At 45.4% G+C, this 12,816-nt stretch overlaps 1 protein-coding gene across 1 annotated transcript in view; it reads left to right on the forward strand.

The window, feature by feature from the left end:
* The window catches only part of LOC139337387 (A disintegrin and metalloproteinase with thrombospondin motifs 20), a 77,392-nt gene that overhangs the window by 18,939 nt on the left and 45,637 nt on the right, over nt 1-12,816 (forward strand). The window contains exons 6-11 of the mRNA XM_070971932.1: nt 17-141; nt 253-293; nt 630-735; nt 4,373-4,519; nt 7,666-7,807; nt 8,343-8,447. Coding sequence (XP_070828033.1) covers nt 17-141; nt 253-293; nt 630-735; nt 4,373-4,519; nt 7,666-7,807; nt 8,343-8,447 — 666 coding nt within the window. The remainder of the gene's footprint in view (nt 1-16; nt 142-252; nt 294-629; nt 736-4,372; nt 4,520-7,665; nt 7,808-8,342; nt 8,448-12,816) is intronic.

A 12,816-nucleotide genomic window follows, 5' to 3' on the forward strand; every position in this document is an offset into this window, starting at 1 on the left:
GTTTCATCCCAAACAGGAAGGGCCCACAGTAAGCTTCAACGCCGCCACGACTCTCCACAACTTCTGTGTCTGGCAGCAGGGCCAAAACGTCCAGGATGACAGCCATCCCTCTCACCATGACACCGCACTCCTCATCACCAGGTACTCAGCTCAAGACTCAGCTCCCATCCTCACTTTGAAAGCAAATCCAAGTCTCTCCAGAAAACTGTCCTCTTCAAAAAAAGGGGTAACATCATCATATGCTTTTTTCAGGGAGGACATCTGCCGGGCGAAAGATAAATGTGACACGTTAGGTAAACTTCTGCCTTTGTCTTTGCACAAATATCTCCATCTCATGTCCGTTTCAATTAACTTTCCACTCTGTTAAGCACGGCTCATAAACTGTGCAGTAATGAGTTTATGCCGAGCTGTCAGCTAATAATATTATAGTGACAGAGCAGAGTGGTAGAAAGGGGAGGAGGGAGAGAGCTGGTGGCGGTGCTAATCTTTCTTACAGAACAGAAGTTTTGATGGCTTAATCGCCTTGAACACTCAAGCAGCAGTTTTGTTTTTTTTTTTCAAATAGCTGTGTGTCTGTATGTGTTTATGTTCATCTGTGTGTTTTTCTGTGTGTGTACGTGACCGCGTAGGGCTCGCGGAGCTGGGGACCATGTGCGACCAGTACCGGAGCTGCTCCATCAGTGAGGAAAATGGAATTAGTGCCTCCTTCACCATCGCTCATGAGCTGGGCCATGTGTAAGTTGCAGCACAGCACTTGTAGCAAACCCCAATATACACAAACACTGACACATACTGTATACACACACACCCTATCTCACCCCCGCACAGCCAGCTTTGACCAACAAAAGCCCTCTTATCAAAGACGTAGGGTGCAGCAGACACAGGTGCAAAACATAATAAAGTGAAAAACTTGACTTTTAATAACATGCCAGCCTAAAATACCTCACCACACAGCACAAGAAGTTAACCCCGTGTGGGTCTGGGGTTTGTCTTTGAGAGGGAGACAAGCTCAGAAGAAATTCTGGGTCCTCTGTTCTCTGAATACAATAAATACAACCAAAGACTCTGAGAAAGTGGCACATAGAGCTTTATCAGACAGTGCAAGGCTGAACATTCGTGTTTAGTAATCTGAGTTCGCTCGTACCCAGAACTTTTTCATATATCAGCTCCAAATACTGATAAAACAAGCTGAAGATGTCACAGTGCCGTCATATGTTGCTTGTCTGCTCGCGAGTAATGGCAGTGTTATCACAACACGCCTGTCTGCCAGAGAGTGTTTTCACAACAAGCAAATACTGCCACATGTGTGAAGTGAAAAAATATGTATCATCTCCATCCAAGTGACCAAGTCAAAACACGTGGTTTTATCTCTCATATGGGGGCCTGTTTACTTCAAACATCCATCAGGCAAAATTATGGTAAATCACTCATTACCACTTTTTTCTTGTAACCCAGTTAATTGAAATGTGGTGCAACTGAAGAAGCCTTGGATCTGACGTTTAGCACAGCGGCTCTCCTCTCACATGTACATCTTCCTCTGAGCGAGTTTGCTTTTGGGCATATTTTTGGAGAAAGATGAAGCATGCATCTTTTTTTGTCTGTGCTCCGCTTCTTCCTGCCTCCCCTCCTCCCTCGCAGAGCATAGAAGAAGAAGTGATTGAGAGGTTTTCTTTCCGGTCTGCCTGTCTGTTTGTGCAGGATAGCAAAAAGGACCAGTGTCGTGTGAGCTTGTGAGCCAGTGGTTAAGAATGAAAGATATTCTTCTTCCTCCTCTGTCCCGCTCACACATTCTTCCAGTGGGGAGATCGGACCACAGCAGCCAGATGGATGGGTGCAACCCTGCCCCCCCCCCCACTCTTTCCCTTTGCGTCTCATGTGGATCTGTTTTAGCTGAAGTTCAAGCAGCTGGAGGCCCAGTTGGCTCTGCTTCTTGGTGTGGCTAATCACTGCGTTCACAGGCGTTAGCTCTCAAGGGTGTTTAGCACTCGAGGAAAGCCAGTGTCAGGTAGTGGGAGCCACTCAAGAGTATTGCAGATTAAAGAAAGACTTAGACTAATGGATAGGAGGCCTTTCTCAGATGACTGCAAGAACGTGTGATTACTAATAGCCATCATGGGGATTTTCAGGCGAGGCGGTGTCACTCGATAGCCGTTCAAAGGTGGCACATATAATCAAACGTCTGCATCACGAATAAATCATCCTGACATTTTGATATGATGTTAGAGTCTGCAGCCTGCAAACAGACTTTCTTGTTTAACGTTTTAAGAAGTATGAAAAGCCACAAAACTTCACTGGCATTATCCTGATCACACATAAGCTTAGCAAGCTGGCTAAATTACTGCGATTGGCAAAGACGGTTTCATTTGGGAGGCACTAAATTTGTAGGAGACACAATCCATTTTTTCCCTGTGGTGTCACTGAGCTCTGTCTCTGCTGAAGTTCTGATAAAGGCTGCTCCTGCAGACTGCGCTCTTTTGCTGTGACTCTTATTTATGTACTGCCAATCTGCAGGAATTCACAACCAGGTCGCCGTCGCTCCAGCAGCCTGTCTTGTTCTCACAGTTATTTACGGCCGTTTCAGCACAGAAATCTGTTTTTGTCTTGCCAATAACAAGGGTGTGATTTGCAAAGCAGTTTGTTTTGATGAGAGCAGTGACTGAAAGTAGTGTACTTTAAGTAATCACATTTTAGTCTGGATGCTAATAATTAAGTGCTGGGGTTGATACTCTCCCAGTGGAATGGACTCAGCTATTGATCTGTCCCTCGAGGCTGCCAAGCAGAACCACAAAACTTCCTGATTTATGACCTAATTACACTGAGAGGCTCTCATCTCAGGATTTCAAGCCAGTGTCCTCATTTGTGTCCTTAAGATCTGGGTCAGCTAAATCATCATAATCTGTTAAGACTACAATTTAGGTGCAGCCTGTCACAAATCCCCATCATCATCATAAGAAAGGCTACATTCTTGTGTCAGCGTATTGAGATGTTCATTTTCAACTTGCTTGTCAGTGCCTGCATTGCCCTGTTGCACCTGTGTGCCATTGTTAGTGACAAAGAATAGTTTAGAAAGACCACTTGAGCCAGATTTGATTTTGTCAGCATCAGCCAACAGCTTGATTTATGTTTGCAGAGCTCATGATTGTGCCAGAGGCTTAATTATTCCCTGGGTGTTGGCCTTCAGGCCCTCGGCCCCCGTAGGGTGGGCCTCGTGCCAGCCATGCTAGGTCTTGTTTATGTGGCTGTATGGAGTGACCCTCAGGATTGGCCCACATCCTGCTGTAAACATCTCAGACATCATACAGCTGCATGGGATCCTGTGTGTGTATATACATGTGCTAGCATGTGTGCATGCACTGCATTTATTTATGGGTATATGCCAAACCGCAGCACGAAACAGGACATCGCATTGGACAACACTATTCTGGACATGATCAAGAAAACTTGCTTCATGAGACTGCCAACTGCACACAGCCTGGATGAATTCATTCATTTGTGTTCATCGGTTTGTACAGCTGCTGTTCTTCTGTGAAGACTCTTGTTTTATTGTTTATTATGACTGACGCTGGAACAGCTAGATGATTAACTGATTTGTCGAGCAACATAAAGCAAATTACCAACAATTTTAATAATCGTTCAGGTTTTTAGGCCATTTATTAAGCCACATACCAGATGTTTTCCTCTTCCAGCTTCTCATATATGAGGGTTTGTTGCTGTTCTCTGTTTTCCAACAGTGCAGATTGAATATCTTGGAGCTTTGGACTGTTGGTGAGATAATACAAGGAATTAGTGCTTTTGGAACTTGTGATGGGCATTTTTCACAGATACAAAACACATGTGTGTAGATGTGCATGGTGCTGCTGCCCCTACTTCTCCCTCTGCATTAAGCCCTTTGAGAATGTGAGATGGTGACCTTTGACCTCTCAGCGATGAGCTGGAGGTGGCTCTCACTAACATATTGGCCATGATTGTGGAGTGGATAGATACTGATGGTAAATGCTGCACCACCTACAAGCCAGTTGGAGTTTTGTTGAAGCCTTTTGAAAATTTAACTGTATAAACATTTGGGAGATTGCGCAAAGAGGGAGGCGCATATGTTAAAAGAGACACAAACAAAAAACAGACGAGTGGAGGGAAAGGTGCAGAGTGTGTGGTATTACTCACAGATGTGTCTGTGGCTACATCTGTGTGTGGTGGCCCACAGGGATGGTGAGGGGTGATCCCCTGTTACAAATGGCTGAATGTAAATCTTGTGACATTTATCCTCCTTGCTCTGACTGAGCCATTAAGCAGCTGATAATCACTTTGTGTGTGTGTTCCTTATATCCCTCTCCCCATCGCTAATGCCCCCATTCTTTTTCTTATTCCGCACCAGGTTCAACATGCCTCATGATGACAACCCCAAGTGTCGGGAGGCAGGCATGAAGCACCAGTATCATGTCATGGCTCCCACCCTCAACTATGACACCAATCCCTGGTCATGGTCCAAGTGCAGCCGCAAGTACATCACAGAGTTTCTAGAGTAGGTACCAGCTCTCTTCTCCAGTTTTAAACTGATTTATTATCAAAACAGGTCCTTTTCTCATGGAAAAGCAACAGATGCTTCTCCATTTCTTTTCCAATCTGATGTTATCGCATCCACATTTTAAGTGCGCCATTAGCTTTTACTTGTTGTGACGTGGCCAGCTAAACAATCTGCTTCTACGTCTCTCGCAGTTCTCTGTAGACAGGTCAGCGCAATGTAAACTGTGTTGAGTTGTTATTGCCTGGTGTTGAAAGAGTATTTCCTGTTTGAATCCGGGGGTCTTCCTCAGCTGACCTTAGCGATGGATTTTCTGCAGCCCCTCAGCTGTCCCTCCGCTCAGACTGAGCCCTGTTCTCAAGATGCTGGGCAAACAGTAATCTAGTCACTAGCCTGCTTTCCGCACCAAAACCTGTAGCACGGGGCAACGGCTCATTCAGCAACTCCAGCCCGCACTGTGGCCACTGATGCTGGTGAAAGGCTTCCCTTTAAGATGGGAAATGTCAGCTATAATTAGATCTTCCCTGGACATGACCCTTTAATCTTTGCCTCCTTTCCACTGTTAATTGTGGAGGCTTTCACAAAGGATGGCCTTGTTGACCAGATGCATCTCGAGAGCGCAGTGTTAGGCGACGTCTCGTATGGAGTTTGAAGGTTGGTGCTTCACATAGTTTCCAGCCAGTGATGACCTCAACGTGGAGTGGTCAAAACGTTCAGCTGAAGATGAGGAGAATCTCCATGAATCTCTTCATTATTTGAACTGGTCCATGTCAGCTTTGTTGGGTTGATTACTGCACAAAACCAGGAAGCACATGATGTAAATTTGAAATGCACTGATGAACTGTTATATGGGCTATATAACAAACACGTGCAGGTATGAAGAGAGTAAAGCCGTGTGGGAGCTGCAGTGGTGGGAAAGGCCCTTCAGAGTGAAGTCCAAGTGCTTTTGAAATCCGTCTCCAGCCAACAATGAGGAGCATTGATACAAACTAGCACTCCTACAGTACTACTCCTGCTCAGCGGGCTGACCTGGTCAAGTACGTCGGTGTTTTGACTGCCTATTTTCCCTGAAGAGAAAATTCAATCTGCACCACTCTCCTGCCAGTTTAAAAAACGAAAGGCCGGGCCACCTCTCAAACGTCCCTTTTCTAAAGGCAAACAATTCACCTCCTCCTCCCTCTTATCTCTCTAATAATGTGCACTGAACTCCCGCACCTGAAAGCCGATGAAAAGCGTCCTGGTGTTGTGCAGTGTTATTATGTGTCAACTGCTACATAAAGCGACCATTCATTCCCTGTCTGGCACTGTGCCGTTTGAATTAAGCCTTAAAATCCAAATATAAAAGTAAAATGCAAATCTCTGACTGTTGCCACCCACTAATTTTTGTGTTCTCTGGGTGTTGAAACCACATAATCATTAGTAGTAGGCGAGCCCTATCATTTTCCATTACACACCTCAAAAATTAGCCTAGCCACTCCAACAGCAGCCACTCCTCAAAACTCCCATGTGAAATCATTTTTAAGTGCTTTTTTACAATATTAATACGATCAAGATGGATCTTTATGTACCGTATGTTGCCCCAAATTCAACTAAATCTCTGTGATTATCTTGTTCTGTATCTCCGTGCACAGTAATCATTGCATGCTGTCAGAGACAAAACTCTGACATGGCAGCATTGCTGCAGTTTATTTGCCGCTGTTTGATCAAACACTGTGCAGTGATGCTCTGTGTCATTCAGCCCTCTGCAAAAAGCATCAGACATGCGAGCAGACTTCTTGCACTGTTTGCGGGGGGAAACCCCGTATGATGTACATGGAAACTATTATTGTTTAGTCTCTTAAGACTAGCACACAACAGCCAACTATAAGTCATTTTATAAATAAACTCACTTTTAAGTTTCCCAATGGCTGCCAGGTGTGGACTTTCTTCTGGTGCCAGAGAGGATGTGCCTCACTGTCTCGAATCCACACAGCCAATATTCTTAAAAAAGTGCAAGTTTCATTTTAAAAATGACCACACTGACCCGATCTCCCTCTGTGTGTCTGTCTTGGTCTTAATAATAATTCCATTAGATTCCAGGACACTGATTGGACAGATGACCAGCTGCTGAAAGACGCTGTAATATGGGACTGTCTGTGTGATTCCTTGACAGGCTGCTCCATAGTTTTCATTCACAGTATCGTTATTCTTTTTATGCCTTCATTCCCCTGCCACCCAGCGCTGTTTGCCGCAGTTTCTTACGTTATGGCTGGAAATGAAAGGGGAAAGAAACAAAGTGACGTTAGCTCAGGGTAATCCCGTGTAATTATTGGCTTGTCACATCAGGTGGTGCTGTATGGAGCAGGTGTTTTAGCAGCTCAATCCTGGATTACATTTGTCAGACATGCAGTGTAATTACACATCTATACATGTCTCATCCACAAGTTTCCTTTTTCAAAAGTAAACAGAAAAAGGAGAGATCCTTTGAGGCTCGGCTCGCTCTGCTAACATGTTTGACTTGTGCCTTTCAGAGCCGTAAAGGCGGATGATTTTAGATGCAGGCTTGTTGGTGCATACATTCAGTCCAGCTGTGCTTTTGTTGTCTCTGTTACTGTGTCGTGTCTCAGGGTGTGGCTGACATACAGCACAATCTGTCATTATCGTTCAGTGCTGGCGCTGGCACAGATTTATGTAACTTAGTCAAGGTGCTTTTTGAGTCCAAATTCTCTTTTTTGAGAGAAATACGCCTTGGATAAAAATGTGGTCAATGTGCAGATCCTTTTCAGTCTGTGTCAAAATGCTGTTTTATTCAGTCTGTGGCGCCTGACTCCAGTTTCATAGTGACAGCATTTACTAACAGGCCATTGAGGGGAAGTGGTGTCAGTCTCTCTGTTAGGTAACTTTACAGACCACCCACAGGGGAAAACACATCAGAGGATGATCACAGACAATGACATAAAAATGTTTACTTTGCTCTTATGAAAGATGATGGCACATGTTGATACTTTTTGGGGTCAGAAAATTCTGGATTATCCCGAAAGCGTTCATACCATGAAAGTTTGCCTTGTGTACGTGTGTGTACACGTGTGCATCGGTCTGTTTGTGCGCCTACTTGTATGAGTTTGTGCTTTTTCATTTACTGCACACACATTCTTACTGTTCTTCAGCACTGGTTATGGGGAGTGCCTCCTTGATGAGCCTGTAGGCAGGACGTATGAGCTGCCCACCCTCCTCCCTGGTCAGATCTACAATGCCAACAAGCAGTGTGAACTGATGTTTGGACCCGGTTCCCAAATTTGCCCTTACATGGTAAGTTGGCTTGCTATCAGTTCAAGCAAACCCACATTTAAAGTGTAGAAGTAAGATCTGGGATGGTTGTTGTGTACTCAGAAGAAGAAGAACAGAAGAACCTTGTTGTTATGAACCTTCAGACATTTGAGTAGAGCTATTCATACAGGCCAACAGAAAGGGAAACTGTACCCAGCTAATTGCGTGACTCTTTGTTGTAATATACAATGGAATACATACATGCAAAGAGGCAGTTTAACTCAGCCTATTGTTGAATGCATGGCCACTAATTAAAACCTGATGCTGGGCCTTTTAAATGCATCTTACACATGTCTGGAATATGACATATTCCAACCAACAAGCATATTTCAATGTTCAATCAAAATCACATTCTTCCTCCCAGAAAAAGGCAACATAGCAGGAAATGGCAATTAAGCTTTTCTGAACCAAGTCAAAAGTCATTGAATAAATTAAGCTCTTCTGGTATCTTCCATGTGTTGGAAGCTTGTAGAATGTTCTCACACGATAGATAAGTTATTTTCTTATTTCCCCACAGAAACAGTGCAAGAGGCTGTGGTGTACAAGTGCAGAAGGGGACCATAAAGGATGTCGAACACAGCACATGCCGCTGGCCGATGGGACTGACTGTGGACATGGAATGGTGAGTTGGTCCATATCATCCCTATAAGCAGATATCAGCAGCCTATAAATGCAGAATCTGTTGGTAAAGGACAAAAATTTGGGTGGTAATGACCAATTGAGTGGGCTTTGGTCGTATGAAGGGAAACAGTCCATATGGAGAGCAAAAGAGATGGAAAGATATGCTGAAATGCAATCTCGGAACTCATCGGCTATCATGTGACAATACTTTTATGTATTTTGGAGTTTTAATAATAAACAATGATCGTTGCCTTAGCCCAGTTATTCATCATCCAGAAATCTGTTGGCTACATTCTGAATGCCCTGAAACACTGTAGTGCACACACTTTTTAATGAACACACGGATGTTTTAGTAAGTAGACTGACACTTCTGCAGCATAAGAAAAATGCAATGAATTGTTTGCAGCTACCATGAAACCAGAGTTAGCTTTAAACCCAAATATGGGTTAGATTTAAATATTTATTTCAGATATCAATAATGCAATGCTGAACGCTGTCTTTCCTCTGTTCGCTCATCAGCATTGTAGTTAAAGCTGGCCTCAGTGCATTTTAGACATAATACATTACTGACACAAGCCAAACTGCACTTGCGTTGCTGCTGTGAATCCTGATGCCTTTCCCTTCCAGTTTACTTCCTCTACCAAGAAAAAGGAATAATTTATCATCCATTACTCTCCTGCCTGCTTTCTGGTCGCTGGAACCCATGTAAATGTGGTCAGGTGATGGCCCTAGTTAGAAACTTGAAGCTTTACCCTCAGTGTTGTAATGGGGCCCCAACCCCCATTAGCCTTCATGTTCTCCTCGCTCTGGGATGCTATGCTAATTAGGGCTGAGACGGTAGGTCAGGCACTGAGGATACATGGAAAGAAGGGCTGCAGGGGAGGGGGGCAGAAAGAGAAAGAGAGAAAGAGGAAAGAAAAGAGAGACAGAGGGGGCGAAAAAGAGGGAAAGAGAGTCTTGAGAGGGAAAGGTGAAGACGTTGGCCCTTTGAAAGAGGATGCCGCCCGCCGTTCACAGTTGAGTCACCTTGTTGTGAACCCATGACCCTAAAACCTCTTTAAAAGGCGGGTGAGTGGGTCAGTGGTCAGGCCGTAACAGAGCCCAGGCTGAGGCCAGCCAGCGCTCTCACAAAAGACCTCACATCAGTGATTCTGCAGTGCAGGAGGGAGGAGGAGAGGAGGGAGGAGGAGGGCGAGGAGGAGGTACAGGGGGATGAGGATGTGGAGGGCTGGTGTTTAGCATTCGGAACATGCATGAGAAGGCGAAGAGAGAGAGAGGGAGAGAGGGAAGGAGGGTTCTCTTCTCTCCTTAACCTTCTGCCCTCAAGGAGTCTTTTGCAGTGTGGGCCCACGCAAGTCTTATATCCCTTATATCCTTTCATCTGGCTTCATCTCCCTCCTCACCATGTTAGGTCCTGGATCAGCTCTCTCTAGTAAGGAGAGGTTAACAGGGGATAGCTAACATCTTAATCCAACTACAACAACCGGACTTAACAGTAATGGTCCTGGGATGGCGGCTCCCAGACTGCTCTCAGCCTGTATGTGGGAGAGACGTTTGAGTAGACATGGTGTTAGTTTAATCACACCAAGTGGTTTGCTTTAATAAGCTGCAGACCCTTAGCTCAGTTTGAGCTGACGTAGCTAGATTGCAATAGATGTCTGGTGTTTATTGGAACCCTGTAAACATTGATTTGGTCATTTGCAGCTCCAAAGGGACCTACCTGTTGGGAAAACCAATGCCTGTACCAAATTTCATGGAAAGCATGCAATGATTGTCAATACATTTCACTAAAAATCCAAAAATGTGAACCTTGTGATGGAGGTAGAGGAAAGATCACTGAATCAGCAAAGCCATCAGGATTCATTCTCAATTTAAAGTCAGACCATCCGATATTTCGGTCTGACCCAAAGTGGCAGACTGACATTGTCATCCCTAGAAAAAGATCGGTATGTGATGTTGTAGTGGTGGTTGTTTTCTCTATGAACAAACACAAACAGTTCTCCTTCCTTTCTTTGTGCTTGAGTCGAGGCACCACCTTTGTTTGTAGTGCCGAGGGCCCGGTTTCATCTTCATGCAGGAGGCTGTTTGAAGTAGCGTGAGTTGAAAGAGAGGGGGACCCTGCACCAGCACTCACCTGCCCGCACAGGAGCTCTTTTATGTGGTGTTTTGGTATGGTGTGTTTGTGTTCATCCTTGTGCCAGCCTCAAAAGTCTGATAATCTGCAAACCCAGATGATTCTTCTTGATTCTCTTGTGTCAGCATTGTGTTGCTCTTTCTTTGTGCCTCTTGGTGCCTCTCTTGCATTCGCCCACTGTGTCGTTCTTGATCGCTTCTTCCTCCTCACCTCCTCTCCCGACTCCTTTCTCATTCTTTTGACGAAGAAGTCATGAGGTTCAGGTCTAAGGCTTTACAGGGTCTTGGGTCGAGCTCCTGGCTCTGAGGTGTCTGTGGAGCCCTGAGGGGGAGTGTGTGTATGTGTGTGTGTGGAAAGGGGGGAGTGTCAGATCTGGAGGATTACAGCTAAGGCCTCTATGGGGGGAAACTAGCAGCAGGTATTGTCTTAGCAACCACAGCTCCCCTTTGAAGATCTCTTTTGTGGCCTATCATTAGACCAAAGCCTGCCGTGTCATTCTAAGCGATTACACGGGAAACGTCATCTCTCGTAAAAAGTGCATTTTCTGAAGGGCTCGCTGTCACCTCTTGTGCCGGCGTTGTCTGGAGAGAGTTTTGTTTTGTCGGGTTACGAAACAAAGTAGTGACCGCATCGGGTAATTGAGGTCAGTGCCCAAAAAGTGGGAGAGAGGCACGTCCCCTAAATGAGGAGTGAAAAAAAAGTTTGTTTGTATACAGCTTAGTTGAAATAGGGCAGTGGGCACTGCAGGGTTCATGGGTAGTTTCCTCCCCCTCCGTTCTCTTCTCCTCTGACTCTCTCTGCTTCTCCACTTCTGCCTCCCTCCCTCTCTGTTGCTCAACGGGCCCTCTCACAGGGCGCTGGAGTGAGTAATGCGGTCACATGACCTCTTGGCGGCGTGTCTGTCATCTGGCTCAGTGGGCCGTGCGCTAACGAGGGCATCCCATCACTTGTTGTCTATAAATACCGCCACCACACTCCCTCCCCTCCATCCTCTTCTGCTCTTTCTCCCTTACTCCCCCCCTTTTCGGTCCCTCTTACCCTTCAAAAGGTTCCTGTGTGTGTGTGTGTGTGTGTGTGTGTGTGTGTGTGTGTGTGTGTGTGTGTGTGTGTGTGTGTGTTTTGGTTGTATGTGCATGCATGCATGCAGCACTTTGGTGTGCCTTTGCACTTATATGCTTGCAAAATTAAATACATGTAAGTGTAAGCACATGTACACTTGCAGCTGTGTGTGTGTGTGTGTGTGTGTGTGTGTGTGGATTAGGAGCCAGCCAGCATGGTCAATAACTGCCTGTCAAGCCAAAGCCAGCGACGGCTTGGCCCCGTATCCCCATCCCAAGCATTTGAAGATCCCCGCGCTGCTTCTCACCACGTCGGCGCTCAGTGGGTGGCACGGGGAAAAAAGTGGCGACAGAGCTTGAATAAACTGCGGCGTTTTGTTGTGAAAGTTCTTATTGTTCTCAGTTTTGTTCCCTTTCATTGTCAACTTGAATGTGGCCTTGACTGAAAGCTCCCTTGAAAGCCTTTTTCGGGGGAATCTGTCGCAAAACGACAAACGAAATATTCAAGAGTTTTTGATTTCATTCAGTACGATGGGCGCTTGCTGACCTTGCTGAGTAAGTGTAAAACCCAAAAAGCTTTCCCAGATACTCTTAATAGAGGCTTAATTGAGTGGTTAGTGTAAGTGAATAAACGGGAAGTTGTTTTTGATTTCCAGAACATTCCTCGGAAAAGAATGACGACCTGCTCTGGTTTCAGCCAATTAGAGTGAGATAGTGAGGTCTTGAAAAGTGAAGCCAGGGCAGAATGGAGTCTGTTGGCGGAGGCGGTGAGTGTTGGCTGGAGCTCCCTGGCAGCCTGACAGACTTGTCGTACGATGCTGGGATGGGGTGTGTGCTTTGTGTGTGTGTGTTCCTGTGTGTGCGTGTGTCTATACTGGAGCTTGGGATTGCGAGGCTGGTATCAGTGTCACTCCCAGCTAATCTCTGGATATTTGCAGGATGTTGCCACTTTGATTTGCCATCATCACAGACATAACTGTGGATTTGGGCTAACAAGAGGATTGTTGTCTTAGCATTCACATAGTTTGCTGATGGACTTACTGTGTCCGGTAGCCATTGAGTGGAGCTTTCATTGCTAGCTGTGTGGAAGGAAGCAAGATGTGTTTGCATGATTATGATGTGGTGTCAAAACATGGCAAAAATGTATCCACTAATACACAGTTATTAAAATTAGGAGC

This window comes from Chaetodon trifascialis, chromosome 10, assembly GCF_039877785.1.
Source record: "Chaetodon trifascialis isolate fChaTrf1 chromosome 10, fChaTrf1.hap1, whole genome shotgun sequence".
Taxonomy (NCBI): domain Eukaryota; kingdom Metazoa; phylum Chordata; class Actinopteri; order Chaetodontiformes; family Chaetodontidae; genus Chaetodon; species Chaetodon trifascialis.